General features: G+C 51.4%; 1 protein-coding gene across 2 annotated transcripts in view; it reads right to left on the bottom strand.

Annotated features, from left to right (window-relative positions):
• Nucleotides 1-21,157, bottom strand: part of TOGARAM1 (TOG array regulator of axonemal microtubules 1) — a 34,661-nt gene extending 13,504 nt beyond the window's left edge. Inside the window, exons 1-14 of one of the 2 annotated variants that reach the window (XM_053945181.1) lie at nt 19,666-21,157; nt 14,809-14,965; nt 13,759-13,893; nt 12,909-13,205; nt 11,383-11,759; nt 9,954-10,177; nt 7,973-8,073; nt 7,302-7,382; nt 6,872-7,035; nt 5,869-6,043; nt 5,599-5,733; nt 3,183-3,327; nt 1,755-1,860; nt 1,179-1,414 (exon numbers count right to left, since the gene is read on the bottom strand). In XM_053945181.1, the coding sequence (XP_053801156.1) occupies nt 1,179-1,414; nt 1,755-1,860; nt 3,183-3,327; nt 5,599-5,733; nt 5,869-6,043; nt 6,872-7,035; nt 7,302-7,382; nt 7,973-8,073; nt 9,954-10,177; nt 11,383-11,759; nt 12,909-13,205; nt 13,759-13,893; nt 14,809-14,965; nt 19,666-21,144 (3,812 nt within the window). In that variant the 5' untranslated portion in view covers nt 21,145-21,157. The remainder of the gene's footprint in view (nt 1-1,178; nt 1,415-1,754; nt 1,861-3,182; nt 3,328-5,598; nt 5,734-5,868; nt 6,044-6,871; nt 7,036-7,301; nt 7,383-7,972; nt 8,074-9,953; nt 10,178-11,382; nt 11,760-12,908; nt 13,206-13,758; nt 13,894-14,808; nt 14,966-19,665) is intronic. The other variant, XM_053945182.1, reaches the window with a different exon arrangement.
• Between the last annotated feature and the right edge of the window lie 132 nt (nt 21,158-21,289).

Raw genomic sequence — 21,289 nt, 5'->3', positions numbered from 1 at the left:
AAAACCCCTCAGCAGGTGAGTTTGAATCTGCCAGGGAAAGTGGGGACATCTGACAGGGACAGCTCTGACCAGGAGGGCCAGGGGGCTCTGAGGCCAAGAAGGGAGAACCCAAACAGGGCACTTGCCCTTGCTGCTGAATGAAAGCCGTGGGCAGTTACTGAAGTCACAAAGTCATGGAATCAGCCTGGTTTGGGTTGGGAGGGACCATAAATCCACGGGCAGGGACACCTTCCCCTATCCCCAGCCTGGCCTTGGACACTTCCAGGGGTGGGACATCCATCCCAAGTCAGTCTGAATCCCAGTAATTCATAAAGAATGGAAATCCCAAGGCTGATTTTTGCCTTTCAGTTTAAAGAGCAGGAAACTGCAGTAGAGCTGTCAGGAGACAGAATCCATGTATCCCCCAACAACCAGCTGCCCAGGAAACAGAGTCAGTCAAGACTAACTCTGAGGATTGGAGCTGTGCAGGAAATCTGTGGAGAGATTTTGAATGGAGCACCTGAAATGTGTCATGAAGGGAAATGGAGCCTGAGAAATGTCACCAAAGGGTGGCAGAGAGGAGGGGAAGCACCCAGCTCAGATGTGGTGAGCAGTGAACGAGGATGGAAAAGGAAAACAGACTGAACAGGGCCAGGGAAAGAATGGAATTGACTCCAGAAAAGAATGGCCACAGCACTGAGAAGGAAATCAAAATGCAGACACAAAGGCTCAGCCTAGAGAGGAGGAATCAAGCAAGATAGATGCAGCTAGAGAACTGTAAGTTATAAATCAGTTTTCTAAATAAAGAGGGGTGCTGAAAACTGGCCAAGGCAGGAACTGACTGCAGAGCAAAGGAGGAAAAGAAAGAACATTATGTCAGCTTTACCAGGCAAAGCAAAACAAGCTCCCCAAGAATATACAGTAACAGCAAATAAAATCACTGAAGTGGTGCAAAACAGCCAGAAAATACACCAAGCTCCAAAATCAACAGCCAACCTCTTACACAATGCACAGAAAGGAACAGAGGGGCTTTAATTCAATTTATGCCAACAAACATTGCCCTGGGTAGAGGTTTAGCACAGCTGATTTACTGGTTTTCAAATTTCTGCCTACTGTACTCTGATTCCATGTTAAAAAGCCTACATTTGATAAATTTATTCTATTCACAATATTCTTTATAAAGTCTTTATAGGAATTACCTTTGCCCTCCATTTATAAGAGAACAAAGTGCACGTGCTGGAGTCACATTATTAACCATGGCCTTCAGTGCCTTGTCTACCTCTTCCCTTATAAAAGTGTTGGATTCCCCAGCTTTGTGCAAAAGGACTTTTACTGCATTATCTAGTTCTTGATCCATGCTCTTTTTCAGGTGGGTGAACAAATCCCCTAAACAGACCACAGCAGCTCGAGAAACACCTGAGCGTAAATTCTTGACCTGCACACAGGAAAAACCCAAAAAACAATGAATAATGTTTATCAGAGAGACTTTAAAATAAATATTCATGTTTGCCCTTTGTAATTTTTAAGTAACGTTACAAGCAACTGAGAAACACATTTCTAACTTGATTCACAATGGGTGAGAATTAAAATACACACTCACAAAAATGTTATAAAGTTAAAATCTACATTTTCTCAGCCTCTGAGTCTCAAATCATCCTTGAGACAGTCCAGTTGAGGAAAACTCACCAGAGGTGAGCATAAATCACTTCAGAGAGCTGTAAAATACATATATACACACAGAGAGCCAGTGGAATATTCTGATAGGAAAATTTAACCTCTTGAGCCACAGCCAGAGTTGTTTCGTGGAGCTTTGCAGTCAGAATAGGGGCATGGTAGGCAGACAAGCACCTGACAAAGTTCAGACCTTCAATTTTCTTCTCCCTGTGTGAAAAAATAATATTTAAATTCCATCCATTTGTCAAGTTTCATTAAAATATTCAACGAAATCTGAAATTCTAAGGAACCAAATAGCAAACAAATTAGTAAAATAAAGCAATGAGAAATACTCCCAGAATTGTTTGGGTTCAAAAGGACCTCAAAGCCCACCCAGTGCCACCCCTGCCATGGCAGGGACACCTCCCACTGTGCCAGTGTCCAGCCTGGCCTTGGGCACTGCCAGGGATCCAGGGGCAGCCACAGCTGCTCTGGGCACCCTGTGCAAGGGCCTGCCCACCCTGCCAGCCAAGAAATAATGCAGGAAACTCCTTCCAGGCAAATCTGTCTTTTCCTGTGGGACTGTTCCAGCACTGCAGCCTCTCTGCAGAGTCCCACGGTTCTGTTCACAGCTGGCACCAGTGGCCCTTAGAGGATCTATTTCCTCCCCAGACTGAAGGCAGCAGCTCCCTAAGCACATCCCAAGTCGTGGAACACCGAAGAGATGCTTTTATTCCACACAAAGCACCAAGGATGAGCTGCTAATGCCACAGAGAGCACCTAAAGGAGCTGCTAATTCCACACAGAGCACCAAGGCTGGGCTGCTGATTCCACACAGAGCACCAAGGCTGGGCTGCTGATTCCACACAGAGCACCAGGAAGGTGTTGGTGGTGCCTCTCCAGCCCTTCAACTCAGACTCTCCAAGCCTCTGACAGCCCAGTTCCCAGTCCTAATTTACAATGCTTATTTAATCTCAGACTTGACTGAACCCCCCTGTTGGATTTAGTCATTTTCTGACCCAGAGATGGGTGAACTGAGAAGTGCTTTAAAAATTTTATTTTTAAAACCATTTATTTTTAAACCATTTACATAGTACGTATTTGTTTACATAAAAAACACATACCATGTAAACCATCTGTCAAGCTTTAAAAATTCTCTACAAATCCATTTCCCACCCTCTGCCATTTTTCTCTTCTCTCACTCAGTCTCCCTGGCTATTTTTGCTGTTTTGCTGTGTTTTACAGCAAGGTCTCAGAATCACAGAATCACAGAACAATGAGGTTGGCAGAGACCTCCAAGATCATCAAGTCCAACCCATGCCCTGACAGCTCAGCTAGACTATAGACAAGTGCCACGTCCAGTCTTTTTTTAAACACATCCAGAGATGGGGATTCCACCACCTCCCTGGGAAGACAATTCCAGAACTTTATTATTCTTTGGGTGAAAAGTTTTTTTCCTGATATCCAACCTGTACCTTCCCTAGCTTGAGGCCGCGTCCCCTCGTTGTGTCACCCCTGCCCTGCCCGCCCTGCCCAGCCCCGTCACGCACCAGTCGTGGTCAGCCAGCAGCGCCAGCGCCGCTGCCAGCGCGGGCTCAGGCCGGGGGAAGGGCAGCAGCTCGGCGGGGTCCAGCACCTCGGGGCTCTGCGTCACCGGCGGCTCCCGGCAGCGGCCCCGCGGCGGGCACGGCTCCTCTGGGGACAGGGACACCCGTCAGGGACAGGGACAGGGATAGGGACACCCGTCAGGGACAGGGACAGGAACACGCCGGCAGGGACAGGGACACGTCGTCAGGGACAGGGACAGGGATAGGGACAGGGACACCCGTCAGGGACAGGGACAGGGATAGGGACAGGGACACCCGTCAGGGACAGGGACAGGGACACCCGTCAGGGACAGGGACAGGAACACGCCGGCAGGGACAGGGACAGGGATAGGGACAGGGACACCCGTCAGGGACAGGGACAGGGATAGGGACAGGGACACCCGTCAGGGACAGGGACAGGGACACCCATCAGGGACAGGGACAGGAACACGCCGGCAGGGACAGGGACAGGAACACCCGTCAGGGACAGGGACAGGGATAGGGACAGGGACACCCGTCAGGGACAGGGACAGGGACACCCATCAGGGACAGGGACAGGAACACGCCGGCAGGGACAGGGACAGGAACACCCGTCAGGGACAGGGACAGGGATAGGGACAGGGACACCCGTCAGGGACAGGGACGGGGACAGGGACAGGGACACGCCATCAGGGATAGGGACAGGGACACGCCATCAGGGACAGGGACACGTCGGCAGGGACAGGGACACGTCAGCAGGGACAGGGACAGGGACGGGGACAGGGACAGGGATATGCCGTCAGGGACAGGGACAGGGACACGCAGGGACAGGAAACACGTTGTCAGTGACAAGGACAGGGGACACGCTGTCAGGGACAGGGACAGGGGACACACCACCAGTGACATGGGACACAGGACACACCATCAGTGACATGGGACACAGGACACACCATCGGTGACACAGGACACACCACCAGTGACATTGACACAGGACACACCACCAGTGACACAGGACACACCATCAGTGACACAGGACACACCACCAGTGACATGGGACACAGGACACACCATCAGTGACATGGGACACAGGACACACCATCAGTGACACTGACACAGGACACACCACCAGTGACACAGGACACACCACAAGTGACATTGACACAGGACACACCACCGGTGACACAGGACACAGGACACACCACCAGTGACACAGGACACACCACAAGTGACATGGGACACAGGACACACCACATGTGGCTGTGCCAGCTGCAGCCAGCCACGGAACGAGACGGAGGCACCAAGTGCTGCTCCAGGGAACGGGGCTCGCACGGGACACACAGTGCAGAGTCTGGGCTGCAGGGAGCTGAAATCCATCCCTGGGCAGGGAACCCTTCCACTGCTGCCTTCACTTTGAGCTCTCATGTTTGCCAGGCTCTGCACTGCTCTGCTGTGTGACTCTGAACTGCACACACAGGGCCAGCAGCTCTCCTCACAGCCCAGGCACACACAGCAATCCTTCTCCAGCCCAGAACCAAGGACAGCGCTGCAGCTCCAGCCCCAAAAGTGCAACCAGCAGGGAATGGAGGAGAGCAGCCTGGCAGGGTGGGACTGCAGCACCTGGAGCTGGGATTGGGCACTGAACCCCAGGGTGGAAAGGGACCAAAGCTTATAAAAGTGTGGAAACTCCTGAGCCAGGGTCCATCTTGGGTGCAGCCCTGGCCGGGCTCCTGCACTGCCCAAGGTGTGTCCTGGGAGGGCTTTTAATAAATCCCTGCTTTATTCTTTAACTCTGTCCAGCCTCTGCTCCAGGGAGCCTCAGGCATCACCACCATGCCAGGCCAAGCCCTGGCCTTGGACACGTCCAGGGATCCAGGGGCAGCCTCAATCAGAGTTTCATTCAAGTAAATTCAATTTGGCACACAACCTTCACTTTTAAGAGTCACAAACACAAAGGTAGTGGTTGTTTAATGTAAAAACAGATGCACAGTGTGCTAATAACATCATAAACCTTGAAGAGACACTAGACAAATTCTGGCCACCTTCGAGCACCATCAGCAGGAGCTTCTACTCTTAGCATTTTCCTACTGGTTATTTTAAAGGCAATTCAGTGCCAAAAGGGGTTCTGGGGACAGGAGGGAGTCAGTTTGCTGTTAATGCATTGCATCATTTCAGATCCTGATCAAACTAAAACCCTCTGATGTCTCATGAATCTCCCTAACAGATTCTAGATGAAAAATGATCAAATGAATCCCCAACGAGGAATTAAATCCCCTCCAGCCCCAGCCCCACAGAACTGATCTTCCAGAGCACCTCAGGACTGTCCACTGCACAAATAAATTGTATTTTGGAACTGTCCCACTCCACTGCACAAATATTTCAAGAGTTTACTGCCCCAGCTTACCAGAATCTAGCAAGGATGAACACTTTGACCTCTTCAAACTGGATGTTCTTTTCAGGGAAGGGTTCAAGGCCACATTTTCTAAGGACAAAGATCCATTTCTTGGTGATGTCAATAAATCCCCACAGAGATTAAACCCTAGGAAAGAAGGAAATGTCCAAAGGACAATAAAACCAATCAGAACCAAGTTAAAACCCAGTATTACCAGCCCCAATTTCCATTTCAGCAGCATTGAACAGGGAATATTCATTTAAGACAAAGCCTCATCCTCACTTTCTGCTGTGAGTTTCTCTGGTTCACTCATACTCAGTCTAATCCTTTCCCAAGGGAATTCTTCCTTCCCTTCCACGTCTTTGCCTTCCTGCTGCTCTTTATGGCTGTGTTCTTTGTCTTCTTTCCTCTTCCTCCTCAGCTTCTCCTGAGCAGATTTTGACAAGGTCACTTTTATCTGCAAAAAAAAAAAAAAAAATCATGCATAAGTTACCCCAGAATTGATTCCCCACTTCCTGATGCTGGCCAAGGTCAGCATGGAAAAGCAGGATTTTCCCTGATCTGACCCTTCTCTCTCCTGTGTTTATGACACCTTTTGTGCCGTGGAAAACTCAGCAAATAAATTTAATCCAGATAAATTTAAGTTCAGTTTAATAAATTTAATCAATTTACTCATTTGATTCTGATCCTGCCAAGGGTTCACATGTTCCGGGGAAATCAGAAAATTAAGACACTGTTGATCATTAACTTCAAGTATCAGTATTCTTCAAATGTTATTTTGAAGGCTTGCAGAAGGAGTTCCATTTCAATGTTTTCTGACTTTGTATCACATTTCACTCAGACAAATCTTGCTCCATTTACATTTGCAAATAATTTTTAACAAATAGCACCACTCCTCAGACCAGATTATGGCCAAATATTCAGGAAGGTTTTAAAGAAAAACTTCTGATTGGAACTGGATTAATTCATCCCTGGGGAAAACCAGACCTGCTCAACCCAGCCGATCCCTCCCTCCACATCTGCTTGTGCTGTGGGAGTCAGGGAGGGCATTTCCCAGCTCCACTCCTTCCTGCAGCCCTTCTCCAGGGATCTGAGCACGGCGGGAAGCTCCTGGCACATCCATTTGCCATCCAGGTGGCACCAAAAGAAAAGCAGGAGCAGCAGCTCCAAGGCTTTGGCTGTTCCAGTCAAACTCCTGCTGCCCCAAAACAGACTGTGACTGAGCAGGGCTGGCTTCACCCCCACACCCCCAGGGTGAGAAGGCACCAGGCTGTGCAGTTCTTACCTCTCCTTCATCCCCTGCATGGGAATGGCAATGGGAAGGGCTGTCCTGCTGGAAGCTTCTCCCTGGGGCTGCCTCTGCCCCCTCCCTGGCACCCTGGGCATCCCCATTGGCCACACAGGGCATGGACTGGCTGGGAGCTGGGGCAGGAGGGCTCCCAAAAACACCTGGAGGGCAGAACACGAGGTCACAGACTGCTTTGGGATGGAAGGGACATCAAACCATCTCATTCCAGAGGTGCCACCACTGGAACTTCCATCCAGGAACTGCAACACTTTCAGACATAATTCTTTGTACTCCCATTGAACTGGGGATTGTGAATGATCTAAAATATTGTACAGATCTTTTTGTTCTTTTCCCACTCTACAAAGGCACATTTTCCCTCATTTCATAACTCAAAGAGACACAGGGGATGATTTGGGGTCTGTAGTACCTTTGCCAACAACAGCAACGTCTTCAGAAGTGAAACCCAGATCGTTCTTTGGTGCAAAACCAGGCACTGACTCTGCAGGGCCTGAAAGCACAAAGAGCACTCGCTGTCAGTCATGCTGGTCATGCTTTGGGATGTCTTTCATCCTCCTAAAATGTCACCCCACATCTGAACTGATCCCTTTCCTGAACCAGGGTGTTGCCAGGTTACTGAAGCCAGCAGGATCTGAAGGATGTTCACATCCCACTGACAGGAGCCTGGAGCCAGGCTGGGAATGCTCCCCTGGAGAGGAGAAGGCTCCAGGGAGAGCTCAGAGCTCCAGGCTCTGGAGGGGCTCCAGGAGAGCTGCAGAGGGACTGGGGACAAGGCATGGAGGGACACAGCTCCTGCAGCTCCTTTCCTCCATCCAGTAGAACCAAAACTGATTAAACACCAATAATCCCCCAGAGTTCAGGGGCCTGTACTGCCCTGGGAGGGTGAAACACACCAGCAGCACTTCACCTCAATTCCCACAGGAAATGAGCTGCTTGCAACTCCTCACCTGAGCACCCTGAAATGCCAGTTTGGCCCCAGAGCAGCTGGAAGTTCCCTTTGTTAAGAGCTGGGGGATGTGGGCTCACTGCCCACACCAAGGGGCACTCTGGTCCCTCAGGTGAGTACTGACAGGAACATACCTGTGCTGGGGGGATGCTCTGCCCCCTCTGTGGCTCTGGGCCTTGCTGGAGATACTTTTGCAGGATGGGATTTGCTGCCAAGTGCTGGAAAAGTGTCTGACCTGTTCAGATAAACGCATTTTACAGGTGCAATTCTGCACAACAGTCAAAGTCCAGCCAAAAACAACAACAGATTTCAGTTTCCCCATGGCAAAACTATTTCCACTATTTCCAGTATTCCCACAAATGTTCACACTGAGCAGGAACAGAATTCAGTGGGAATTATTTGATGAGCAGGTCCATTGTGAAGAACACCCTCAAGAAAACCCTTATGAGGAAACCTTACAATAGGACTAAATTTAGGATACACCCATAAAGTAAAGAATTGTTTGGCCTGGGGATTGATGGTGCTGGTTCCAACCTGGCCAAGGAGAGTGACCAAATCCTCCTGCCACAACGGGGATGAGCTATTCCCAGCTCAGTGGCCAGCAGAGACGTTCACCAGGAAAATGCTCTTATCTACAAGAACAACTTCTAAATGATTCAAAATTTCAAATGATTCTCTGGATATGAAAGACAGAACCCAGAGCCAGTGCAATACCCACAACTAAAGACTCTTTTAAGCTCCAAGGTGAGCCCCATGCTCCAGGAATGTCCCTAATTCCTGTACCCCACCACCCATGGCAGTTTATCAGCAGACAAACAAAACCCTTCCCAAAGCAAACACCCCAAAACCCCCACTCCTGCTGCCCAGCCACAGATTTTGGCAACAGGCAATGCCAGTTTGTGCCAGTGCTCACAAACCCCCTGAGCTGATCCCTGGCATCTTTCTGAGCATTCCAAGGCTTTCAGTGTCACCTGGGATGGACTCAGGGTGCCTGCCAGGTGTCCCCTCTCCTCCTGGCTGGTTCAGAACTCCTCTGGCTGAGGAGGCACTGAAATACCAAGCACTGGATAATGGACATGGCAATGTTGTACAGAGCATGGCTCAGCCCAAACCAGCACACCCAGGCTTCCACTTCACTTCTGAAGGATTTCAGCATTTGAATGTGGGATTTTAAAGATTATTTTTAAAAATGTGATTCAGCAGTAATGCACACAGGGAAGGGATGTGAATATAAATTAGTTCTGGGCTGCACAACTGAAAAACTTCTGTTTGTGAATCACTGCAGGCTCCTGCCTCAAATCCCTTTGGTTTTTACGTTCCCTGTTTTGCTTTCTATTGTTAATGCAGTTCTGTGTCAGTTCTATGGAAGATTCCCTGCTCATGACAGGGCTGGAATTAGGTGATTTTTCAGGTCCCTTCCAACCCAAACCACTCTGGGATTCTCTGAGTCTATAAAAGATGCTTTTAGTACACACAAAAATATCTTCAGAGCAGAGCTACTAAGAGCTTCATCATGGGCTCTTAGAGCAGAGAGGAGATTTTGGACTGGAAAATTTGCAAAATTCCTCAAAACTCTTTTTATTTCATTAAACAATAGCTTATACTGCTCAAAACCAACTGGGTTGCTGCCCTTTCCAATCAGAGCAGCATTTGTCACCACCCAATTTCTATTCAGAAGAGCTCTGGGAAGGCATTTTAAATTCACAATTATCTCTCAGGAATAAATGGAACCAGCTCTTGATCCACATTAAGAAACATCTGCATTGTCTTCCTCTTCTCAACAAAGCCAATTCAATTTCCAGGCCGTAGTAACCCAAACTTATCCTTCCTCCTCACTCCCCTGTTTAGCTCTGGCAATGTTCCTGCAGTGCCAGGGAATGTATCAAATATTTACTGCCTCCCTGCCCTGGCCTACTGCAGCTTCACGTTAGAAGCCAGAAAAAAATAGAATAATGTCATTTAGCAGCTCTTGTCTTTTTAGAGAGAAACATAATCCACATAGAAAGTGAATCATTAAGCAAGCAATCCTACATAAAACACGCAGCAGTTAACGTCATGATTTAACGACGGCTGTGCGGGGATTTCCAGGCTGAGGTGACACCAGGTGACACTCACATCACTCTCCTCCTGGGGGGCAGCGTGGCCACGGGGGACTCCAGGCTGGAAATTCCACTCTCGCCGGTGGAGGCGGCGCCGGGGGACGAGCCCTGGGAGGGGCAGTCCCCGGAGAATTCCAGTTTCACGGCCGAGTCGGGGCTCTCCAGCTCGGCGATGCTGCTGCTCAGCTTTGCCCTCTTCTTGGCCGCGCTGTTCCGCAGGGACCTCAGGGAATTCTGCATCTGGACAGCGGGGAAAAGTGACAGGGGGCACTCAGTGCAGAGGGAAAAAGCTTTCTTCAGCTAAATAAAGTCGTTTCTGAGGGTTCAGCTCAGTCCGTGGCCCTGCCGGGCAGTGTGATCAGCACACACACGGTTTTGGGGAATTACAATGATCCCTCTCCTGCTTTCACACAGAATCACTGGGCTGGAAGAGACCTTCAAGATCATGGAGTCCAACCCAGCCCCAACAGCTGAACTCAACCCTGGCACCCAGTGCCACATCCAGGCTTTGTTAAACACCCCCAGGGATGGTGACTGCACCACCTCCCTGGGCAGAACATCCCAGTACTTTATCACTCTTTCTGTAAAAGCTTTTTCCTGATATCCAACCTGAATTTCCCTTGGCACAGCTTAGGGCTGTGTCCTCTGGCTCTGTCAGTGCTGCCTGGTTTATTTCACAAGAATAATTATCCTGCAAGCAAACACAGCGTCACAGCAGCGCTGTAGCCCAGCTTCCCTCTCCAGAGCACGGGGACAGATTCCTGCTGGAACTGCTCCGTGCTTTTCAGTGGATTAAAGGAGGGGTTTGATGGCTGCCAGCACATGCACTGGGACTTCAGGTTTCTCCCAGCAAATCTGCACTTACTAAAAACAGAACCATGGAATGGCTTGGAAAGGACCTTAAGGATCATCCCATCCCACCCCTGCCATGGCAGGGACACCTCCCACTGTCCCAGGCTGCTCCAGCCCCAGTGTCCAACCTGGCCTTGGGCACTGCCAGGGATCCAGGGGCAGCCACAGCTGCTCTGGAATTCATCCCAGACCCTCCCTGCCAGGAATTCCTTCCCAGTATCCCATCTAAACCTCCTCTAAATCACGCAATCAGTGCCCAGCAAGCAGAGATCCTACTCTAACGAGCAGGAAAATCTGTAATTATTAGAGTTTCATGCTGCAGCATTCTCCCCTCTTTTTGCTGAATATTTGTCACGTTAGAAATTCCTCCTCTGTTTAACACCTCAGGTTCCTTTCAGTGGGAACCAGAGGGTGGAAGGTACAGACAGAAAGGCAAAGCCAGGAAGTCACAGAATCCCAGACGGGTTTGGGATGGAAGGAACCTGGAAGTTCACCTTGTCCCACGGGCGGGGACACCTTCCACCACCCAAACCCTTGAACGCTTCCAGGGATGGGGAGCCCTGTTAAAAGTGCATTTATCCCACTTCACCCACCTCTTCTTGGTCCACCTCCTCAGGCTCCAGGTGCAGCTCTGCCAGCCCTGCTGCCAGCTCCGTGCCCTCCCTGCTGCTGGGGGGCTCCCGGGGGCTGGGCAGGCGCGGGATGGGGGGCACGGGCCGGGCCCCCCGCAGCCCCTGCGGCCCCGGGGCTCTGCCCAGAGCTGCCCTCAGCTGCAGGGGGGGCTTCTCCAGCTGCAGGGAATGCTTCTCCAGCTGCAGGGGGGGCTTCTCCAGCTGCAGGGAATGCTTCTCCAGCTGCACGGGGGGCTTCTCCAGCTGCAGGGAATGCTTCTCCAGCTGCAGGGAATGCTTCTCCAGCTGCAGGGGGGGCTTCTCCAGCTGCAGGGGGGACTTCTCTAGTGGGCTGTCCCCTGGAACACACAGGGACACTGTCAGGGACAGCGCCAGGACAAACTTCACCTCTCACTTCTGTATCTACAAAACTCCTCCTGCCACGGAATGAGTGTTAAAAACACATTTGTGCAGGCTCAGGTATCGGTTTATTCCAATTTTAGTGTCTCCTTCCTTTAGGAGAATATAAATGAGTGTTTCATGCATGTGCACACTAACATAGAATCAAAATATCCTCAGCTGGAAGGGACACCAAAGTCCATGCACATACCCTTAGTGCCTTTAAAAAGTAATTAACTTTCTTAATTAAGAGAAAAGCACTCATCCCCAAACTTCCATGGAAGGTGCTGTAACAACAAAGGTACTCCAAAGAACCACAAAAAATCAAAATGTGTATGGAAAACATATGGTAAGTGATAAATACAATAACAAATAATAAATACAATAATAAAGCAAGCAATAAATACATCTACAAGGCAGAGCCACATTCCAGGGGCAGGAAATTCCCAAAGCAATCAGTTGGAAATTTTCTATATATGCACAAAAATATGGGTCTCAGTGAAGATGAAATTTCAAACAGATTTCTTTAATCAGTGCAAAATTTTGTGTGGAAACTGTTACTTTGTTTCAGAAACCTGCTGAGTGCTTAGGAAGCAGTTTGACCTCAACAGAGAATAAAGGTATTTTTACCCACGGGGTTGGAACTGGATGAGTTTTTAGGTCTCTTCCAACCCAAACCATTCTGGGATTCCATGATTCAAATGAAGAGGCAAAAAGGCAAAATGCACTGAGTAACCCTTTTCTTGCACATGGCTTAATTAGGGTTTGAACAGTAACAGGTATTTCTGTACTGACTTTCCCTAAAAGTGCTCCATTTTGGGGTTTATTTGAGTTGGAAGACAGACATTGCCCTGAGACATAAAGAAAAGCAGAGCTGTAGCATCTTTTGCTTTATGACAAATGCAAAGGCTCCACTTCTGAAGAGAAGCCTGCAGGGATGTGAGCAGTGAAGCCATAAGTAAATAAATCAATAAATCCCTCCATTCCTAACTGCACCTGAGGCACTGCCCAATTCCCTCTCCCCTATCACTTTGGATCTTCTGACCACTGAAAAATCCCTCAAAATACAACCCCCAAATCCCTTTTTATCACATTGAGAACATTCCCACCTGTGCTGTCTCCTGGCTTTTGGCTGAGCAGCTGCTTCTGGCAACCAGGCTTAGGCAGCCCCTGGAAGCTTTTGAGAGGCCAGGAACTGGAGAGGCTCCTGGGATCCTCCTGGGACTTCCCTGCAGGGGCAGCAGGAGCAGAGAGGTGCTTGGGGCTGTTCCTGGGGGATGACAGGGGGAAGGAGGGCAGGATGAAGGTGCCCTGGCTGGCACTGGGACCTTGGAAGGACATGGTGGGCTCTGCCTGAGTGCAAAAACTTCTCTGGGTCTTGCTGGAAAAACTGAGGCTGGAACAAACTGAGCAAAGGAAAAGAGAACAGTGCTTGTGGTAACTGGATCTTGTAATATGAATTTATCATGATTTCCAGTGAAATAATGCAGCATAAAAATAATTTCCAATGAAATCATCTATCATAAGAATAATTTCCCATGAAATAATGCACCACTAGGCAGTCAGAGCCTGAAGGTTTTGCCCAAGCAAGCAGACAAATCAACCAGCTTCATTTGGCAAATTGCATTCCCTTCCAAATGTGAGTTTAAGCCTTGAATCGATTTCTCAGGCATGTTTTGGAGAACTATATTTAAAAAACAGAGTGATGCAAGTAGATCAAACACTGCTGTGATCCTCCTACAGCAGCAGCTTTTCTCTAACACCCTGACACAGCCAGAGATCAAAGGTGGGGCTGTGAATTAACAACCACTAATTAACTCACACAGGAAGGAGCAGCCATCTGGACGGGGCCAGAACAACCTTTCAGTTACAGTTTCCATTTCTTAGGGAAGCAAAGGAACAAAGAGACAACTCCAAAGTGACACACCCTGCCTTAGGCCACCGGCAGAAGTCACGTACCTTTGTCCTGCTGACAGTTATTCAGTCCCAAAAACTGCAAATCAGAGCCCACGCTGCCACTCTTCCCACGTGCCTGTGGGTATCCAAGTGTTCCACATTTCCCTGAAATCTGGGGCTGATGAGAGCCCAGAGCACCTTCCAAAAGAGAACACAAAGAACCAAATCAGTGCTTCACACATGGTGTCCAACAGAGAATACCCAGTAATATTTTCTAGGGAATGCAGACTCTGTGTAGCTCTGAGTGTGAAACTCAAATACACTCCAAGTACTTCATTCCAGAGTCTCTAAGCAACCTCAGAAAGCAGCTCAGAGGGAAAAAGGGAAAAGGACTGGCTGCTCTTCCAGGGCACTGCTCCAGCTGGGAATTGCAGGGGGGCAAAAGAACCCCCTGGAACAATCCCCTCTTTGAGTATGTGACAATGAAGGGCAGCAAACACCTTAAAACCCAACCACGGCGAGGGAGCAAACTTGGCAAGGCCAGGACTCCCCAAAGGGGACAAGGACAGAGCCCAGGGCCATGGGCACACAATCCCTCAGGTCTGGTCTTGCCCAGGCTTTCCAGAACCTTCTGGCTACTGAAATGTACAAGACAACAAGAGGCCAGTCTCTTGGAGTATTTAAAGAGAAAAAGTCCGGGTTGCAAATGCCCCATGTCCTCTATGATTTCATTGATCTTCTTTAGCTCATGGAGTCATCTCTAGGAATCAGAAGTCTTCTTGTGAATGACAAGAACTGGGGAATTCTAGGGACTATTTGTAGGTTTGATGTGGCCTTTTTGTAGTTGTTCACTTACTAATTTTTGGAGAGCATTCAATTTTTTCTGTTCAGGAGGCCACTGATCTATCCAAATTGGCTGATTGGTTTTCTGTGATTACTTCAGAGTGGCAGGCATTGTTGTGGATTCCATCAAAAACCCACTGCTATCTTCACTCCCCACTGGGACCACACGTCTCTCCCCCATACTGTGATGGGCTCCTTCTCTACAGGTTCATTTCCCACACTGCAACACTAAAACCTGCAGCTGCAGCACGTCCCTGTGCCCCCACTCACCAGCAGCAAGGGCAGAGTGCTCCGAGTTCAGCTCCACACTGGGCTGGCATGAAGCCCTGGAAGCTCTGCTCCTGCTGAAAAGCAGCTCATCACTGCCTGGGCTTCCCTGCGAGGGCTGGAGCTGCGGGGAGTGGAGGAAATCATTGGCTGCAGCCAACTGTGGGGAAAAGCAAAATAAACTGTGTGTGAAATGAAAGCACAGCCCTGCTCCGTGCAAACAGCACAGCCACAAACACTTCCACACAAGCTCTTCTTTCCCACCTACCCAATATTCAAATGTTTTAAGCATTAGAAAGCATTTTAGCTGTTTTGCAGGTCTTACTAAAATACAGGTTAAAGGTTTCCCCTTTCAGTGTGAAAGGGGAAAAAACCCAACAAAATCAACTGGTAGAGAATTTAACTATTTTAAAAATTAAATTTCAAAAATTAAACAATGACCACTTGAATTTTGTACTTTAGATAGAGAAATGCTTAAATAGACAGGAGAACCCCAAAATCCCAGAATGGAACAGTTTCTTGCAAACCACTCCAGTCTAAAACTGTGCCTGGCAACACCAGCACCTTTTACTGAGAACTGGCTACAGGTAGGGAGAAAATCTCAATGATACCAATATTTAACAAAGAAAAGGTCATGCTATAAATAGATTCTGATTTAATTAGTAAAATCAGTGATTTAAATCATTCCCGAGCTGTATTTACTCTCCTCTCCTTTCTGGGGGACACAGGAAGAAAAGAAGAGCAGGAAAATGCTGAAGTGGTTTATTCCAGGTTATTACAAGTTGGGATAAAAGATGTGAGACCTTGGCATTCCCACTCCTGCAATCACCAAACATCATCCCATTCACAGATCCTTCAGTCCATAAAGAAATATTCCCTGTACAAATCACCACAGCCTGGTTTCAGCTGGGATAGAGAGAATTTTCTGCTTAGGAGCTGGTACAGGATAAGCTTTCATCCCATTTTTCCATACAGATAAAGCAACATATGCAGAAGGAATAAATTCCAACACTGCCATGACTCTACAGCTTTCTCAGCTGCTCCCATCCCAGCTCCAGGAGTGAAAACTCTCCTTCCTTGTACCCAAACTATAATTACAGCATTGCAAATTCACTGAACGCAGGCTTGGTGGTGGGAAGCACAGCAGACCCAAAGCTGCCAGATGTTTCCCTGGAGCAGATAACAGATCCTAGCAAAGGGATTTCTCAAAAGGGCTCAGATTCCTTTAAATTCCACAAATGCTGGAAAACACCTGAATCCATCCAGCACAGGAACTGGTAACTTGGTTATCAAAGCACAGCCCTTGAGAGTGACCTGTGATGGAATCCTGGGATGGTCTGGGTGGAAAGGGACCTTAAATCCCACCCCATCCCATCCCATCCCATCCCATCCCATCCCATCCCATCCCATCCCATCCCATCCCATCCCCAGACTGCTCCAAGCTGGAATCACAGCAAGCATTCCCTCCCTGCATCCCTCCCCTGTGGAGCTGTGCCACTGGGAGACACCAAAGGTGCTCCTAATCCATCCCCAGCAGCATCAGCAGTGTTCTCCCAGAAGGAGACCAACACCACACAAAGACAGAACAATCTCTCCCCAAAATCCTCGCCCAGCTCCAGAAAAAACAGGGCTCAGGTCCCCGAGGGACACCCAAGGAAGGGACACCTTTATCCCACACACTGGTCACCCTCTGTGTCGCTCTGATCCTTGGAAAACAAAGAGGTTTTGTTCCATAAATCAGATTTCCCAGGCCATTTGAACACTCCACAAAGCCCAGCTATCACATTCTCCAGTCATCAGATCAATATGGAAATGAGACTTCCACACAAAATGAGGGGAGATCCCACAGTTCACATGTGGAACTTTGTGGAAGGGCTTGCATGCCCAGTGAAACGTTCAAATGCTCTCGTTTCCCCCAAAAGGAACCTCTGGGCACCAAAAGGTACCTTCAGCAGCAGGGAAGGGCCTGCAGGGTCTGTGTGTCCCAGGGGTAACTTCACCCTGCAGTATCCAATATTGCAACCTGCCCTCGAACACCTGCAGGGATGGAGAACCCACAGCTCTGCAGAGAGGCTGCCACACAAACCCCTGAGGTCAGTGTGCCTTATCTACCTTTTATTTTTAGTACACATTAATTTACACATGTTTTACTCACACCTTATCTGATCAGGAAAGTCTAGACGCAGCCCTGGACAATCACCCTGTAACATGACCCTAAAAATCTGGCAGGGAAACAGCTTTAAACATTAAGCTACTTCCATGCATCCTTTCAGCCACAGAATGACTCCAAAAGTTAATTTTTAAGCACTTTCATTTCAAAGGAATGTCTGAATTAATAATTAATATTTGACATGTCCAGAAACCAGTCGACTACCTGAGATTTATGCATGATAAATGCATTTTCCTTACTGAGGGAGCGAGGGGCAGATCCAGGGCTAACTCCCCACACACAGCTGATTGCTGGATGGCCCAGGGACAGGAGCTTGACACACAGCTCCTGGAATGTCTTCAGTCCAGGGAGCACCAGCCAGGCTTACATTCCCAGACTGAAACCACAATTCACCTTCTTGCATCCAAGAGAGATCCATGGAATGTCCTGAGCTGGAGGGACCCCCAGGGATCATCCCAACCTCATCCCTGCCCAGACCCCCCAGCAATCCCACCCTGGGCACCCCTGGCAGCGCTGGCCAAAGGCTCCTGGAGCTCTGGCAGCCTCGGGGCTGTGCCCATTCCCTGGGGAGCTGTTCCAGTGCTGATTCCACCTTCTGGGGAAGAGCCTTTCCCTGAAATCCAACTTAAACTTCCCTGACCCAGCTCCAGCTGCTCCCTCTGGTCACCAGCATCACAGGACAGTGTCCCCTGCCCCAGAGAGCTTCAGTCAGATGTGATGAGACAAAGGATCAGGATGTGAAGAAGGAACAGCAAAGGTGTCAACTACAGCAACCAGGTAAATATTCCACTATTAAACCAGCCCAGTGTTTTAAGTTTCCTTTACAGTAATGGTCTGGCCAACAGGACTCCAATTCATCCTGTGCCCAATCAGGTTCCCACTGCCAGAGGGCAGGGATCGGTGGGATATTGGGATTTAGGAATTCCTGGCTGGGAGGGTGGGCAGGCCCTGGCACAGGGTGCCCAGAGCAGCTGTGGCTGCCCCTGGATCCCTGGCAGTGCCCAAGGCCAGGCTGGAGCAGCCTGGGGCAGTGGGAGGTGTCCCTGCCATGGCAGGGGTGGCACTGGGAGGGCTTTGGGGTCCCTTCCCACCCAAAGCATTCCAGGAACTGGTGATTTACCCCACCTCCAAAGGCACTTTACACACCAACCAAACAGAACCCGTAAGCTCCTTGCTTTCTCTGCAGGGCTGGTACCTCCTCCCACGTTACAGAGATAAACACAACCACATGTACAAGGGCTTAATTCCTTTCAGAAAAGGACCATTTCCAGAGCCCCTCCCTGACCTCCTGGGAGAGGGGCTAGGAATTCCCTAGGCAGGGAATTTTCCTCCTTTCCAAGCCCCAGCCAGGTGCTGGTGCCTGTATTAACTTGTTTTTTGTTCACAGCTGCAGAAAAACAGCAGCAGCACAGGGCTTGGCCCAACCTGCCAAGAGAACACTGGCACTGTTTTTTGGGCTTTTTTTACAAGCTGTATTAGTTAATACTGAAAAACTGTCCCAAAAAGGAAACCCTTCTTGCTTCAGAGGTGTTTCCTACACATCTTGTTGTCCTGACCCTGCTTGCCGATACCCCAAGGGAACTGATTCACCAGCTCAGGAAGACACAGATGTCTTCAGGAGCCTCAGGAGAGGTAACACAGGCACCAAGGAAAGAGATGAGCATTCAAGTCTAGGCATGAACGTCAAGGTTTGACAGTACAGAAACACGAGCTGGGTTTATTTGGTTAAGGGCCTGCCCCACAGCCAGGCTGCAGAGGAGCACTCACTGTCCATGACCTCATCCAGCCCAGCAACAAGTTACCAAGCAACTGAGAATGAAAATCCGAGTAGGCAAATGTGGCACTGAGGAATCTGCTCTGCACAGCCTCTGATTTCCTGAGGAGCTCTGTTTGCTTCAGCTCCCCCACAGGAGATCAAGTTCTGATAAATCAAACATGTCCACTTTAAAAAAAAAAAAAAAAAAAAACCCAAAACACAACAGAAAAACCACCACACAGAGATACACCCCCATGTGTGGCATCCAAAACACGTCACAGAACCACTGGCAAAGGAAAAAGAACCTGGACAGTTTTCCAGAGCTTCCTCCCCTTTCCAGCTGCAGACGTGGTCAGTAGGTGATTACACCCAAACTCAGCCAGAATGGTTATTCCAGCCTGGCCTATGTTTTTCCTGGCAGGATCAGCCCAAGGAGCAAGAGCCACACAGGCACTTGGCAGCCACCAGGTTTATCCCAAAGAGCCCTGGCTCAGCCCCATCCCGCAGCTCTGCCTTCAGAGCCTGAGCTGAAGGAGCTGCTCAGTTTTCCCCCAAACAGGAAACTCTCTGCAGTCAGTCCCACTTTCAAACATAAACATACAAACAAAGGCTGTTTTCCCCAGTTTTGTGCTCATCACCTGTCACTGCTGACGTATCAGAGTCATGTCATTACTGTCAGACCTAAGGAGTGTCCCAGGTAGTCCAGCTAACCTCGAGAAAAGATTCATATACTTTTTTGTAAGTGATAAGTAGTCTGCTAAATTGCTTGGCTGAATCTGACATAACGAATCCCCTAATCTACCTTCCCAGAGCAACATGAGTGTACAGATCCACGTACAGATCCCAAACATCTCTCACTTAACAAGCCCCCGACAACTCTTCATCCTCCCTTTGGAAATGCCTCAAGGATGAAGGCGCCCAGGGAGTCACATACCTGCTCCACACCCTTCGTGACAGGCATCCTCACCCCCGAGCCACCTTCCCTGTCCGCAGCCGGCTCGTTCTCCCAGGGCAGCTTGTTTCTGAGCGCTCTGCCGGCGCTCAGGACTCTCCTGGGGCTCAGTCCGCGCTGGGCACCGGCGGGGCCGCGCAGGGCATCGCGGCAGGCGGCGTGCCCGCAGCGGCCGTGCGCGCTCCGGCTCCTGCTGCCCATCAGCAGCCACTCGGTGTCGGCGCCGGGCGGCGGGCAGGGCCCGCGGCAGCGGCCGGACGAGGGCAAGGGCACGCCGTACTCCACGAGCCCCTGCTCGCCCAGCCTGGGCAGCACCTTCCTGGCCAGCCGGGCCTGCACGGCGTGCGCCACCCCCGCGCCGCCGGCCCGCAGCTCCACCGCGTCCAGGGCGCGGAGCAGCGCTCCGGCGTTGCCGGGGCCCAGGGCCGAGGCCAGCGCGGCGAACGCCTCCATGGCGGCGTGCCGGACCCTGCGCTTGGCGTCCAGCAGCGCCGGCGCCAGGGCGGCCGCCAGCTGCGGCAGGTCCAGCTCGGCGGCGGGGTAGGCGAGCAGCGCGGCGGTGCAGGCGTTGAGCAGCTCCTCGCGGAGCCGGGCGCTGCGGTGCCGCAGCAGCCGCTCCTGCAGCAGCAGGCGCAGCACGGGCCGCGGCCCGGCCGCCGCCATCAGCCGCAGCAGCAGCCGGCCGCCGTCCCGCCGCATCGCCGGCTGCGCGTCGCCGAGCGCCCGGGCGGCCGCGCACACCAGCGGGGCCAGCACGGCGGGGACGCGGCGGCCGAGGCGCAGCGCCAGCAGCCGGGTCGCCTCCAGCGCCCCCCGCGCCACCGCGAAGTTGGGGTCGTGCAGCAGCGCGTCCAGCAGCGCGATCAGCCCCAGCAGGGCGGCGGCGGGCGCGGCGCCCAGCGCGGCGGGGCTGCAGCTCTCCAGCGCCCGCCGCAGCTGCTCCACGGCCTGGGCACGGCCCCGGTAGTCCCGCCGGTCCAGCAGCCGCGCGCGGAGCTCCGGCGGCACCAGCGACAGCTCCGGCCCCAGCGGGGGAGCCGCGTCCTCCTGCGGGCCGGGGGGCTCCGTGCCCGGCCCGTCCTCAGCGGGGCCGGGGGGCTCCGTGCCCGAACCCTTGTGAGCATGGCCGGGGGGCTCCGTGTCCGAACCGTCCTCAGCGGGGCCGGGGGGCTCCGTGTCCTCCTGCGGGCTGGGGGGCTCCGTGCCCGAACCCTTGTGAGCATGGCCGGGGGGCTCCGTGTCCGAACCGTCCTCAGCGGGGCCGGGGGGCTCCGTATCTTCCTGCGGGCCGAGGGGCTCCGTGCCCGAACCGTTCAAAGCGGGGCCAGGGGGATCCGTGCCCGAACCGTTCAAAGCGGGGCCGGAGGGCTCCGTGCCGTCCTCACCGATCAGCGCGGAGCCGCCGCGCTGCCAGGCCCGGCCGCGGCCCCGCGGAGCGGCGGCTCCGGGCGGCTCCGCCATGGCCCGAGGCCGCGGCCATGGGCGGCCCTCAGGCCCCGCCCGGCAACGCCGCCGTCGCCAGGGGGCGCCGCGCGCCGCGCCGGCGCGGGGCCGACCACGCCGCGGCGAGCGGGGGGGGGGGGGAACCACGCGTACCTCCCCTACT

This window comes from Vidua chalybeata, chromosome 6 (assembly GCF_026979565.1).
Source record: "Vidua chalybeata isolate OUT-0048 chromosome 6, bVidCha1 merged haplotype, whole genome shotgun sequence".
Lineage (NCBI taxonomy): Eukaryota > Metazoa > Chordata > Aves > Passeriformes > Viduidae > Vidua > Vidua chalybeata.
Note: the sequence above shows the minus strand (reverse complement) of the source record. Positions and strands in the feature narration are given on the sequence as shown.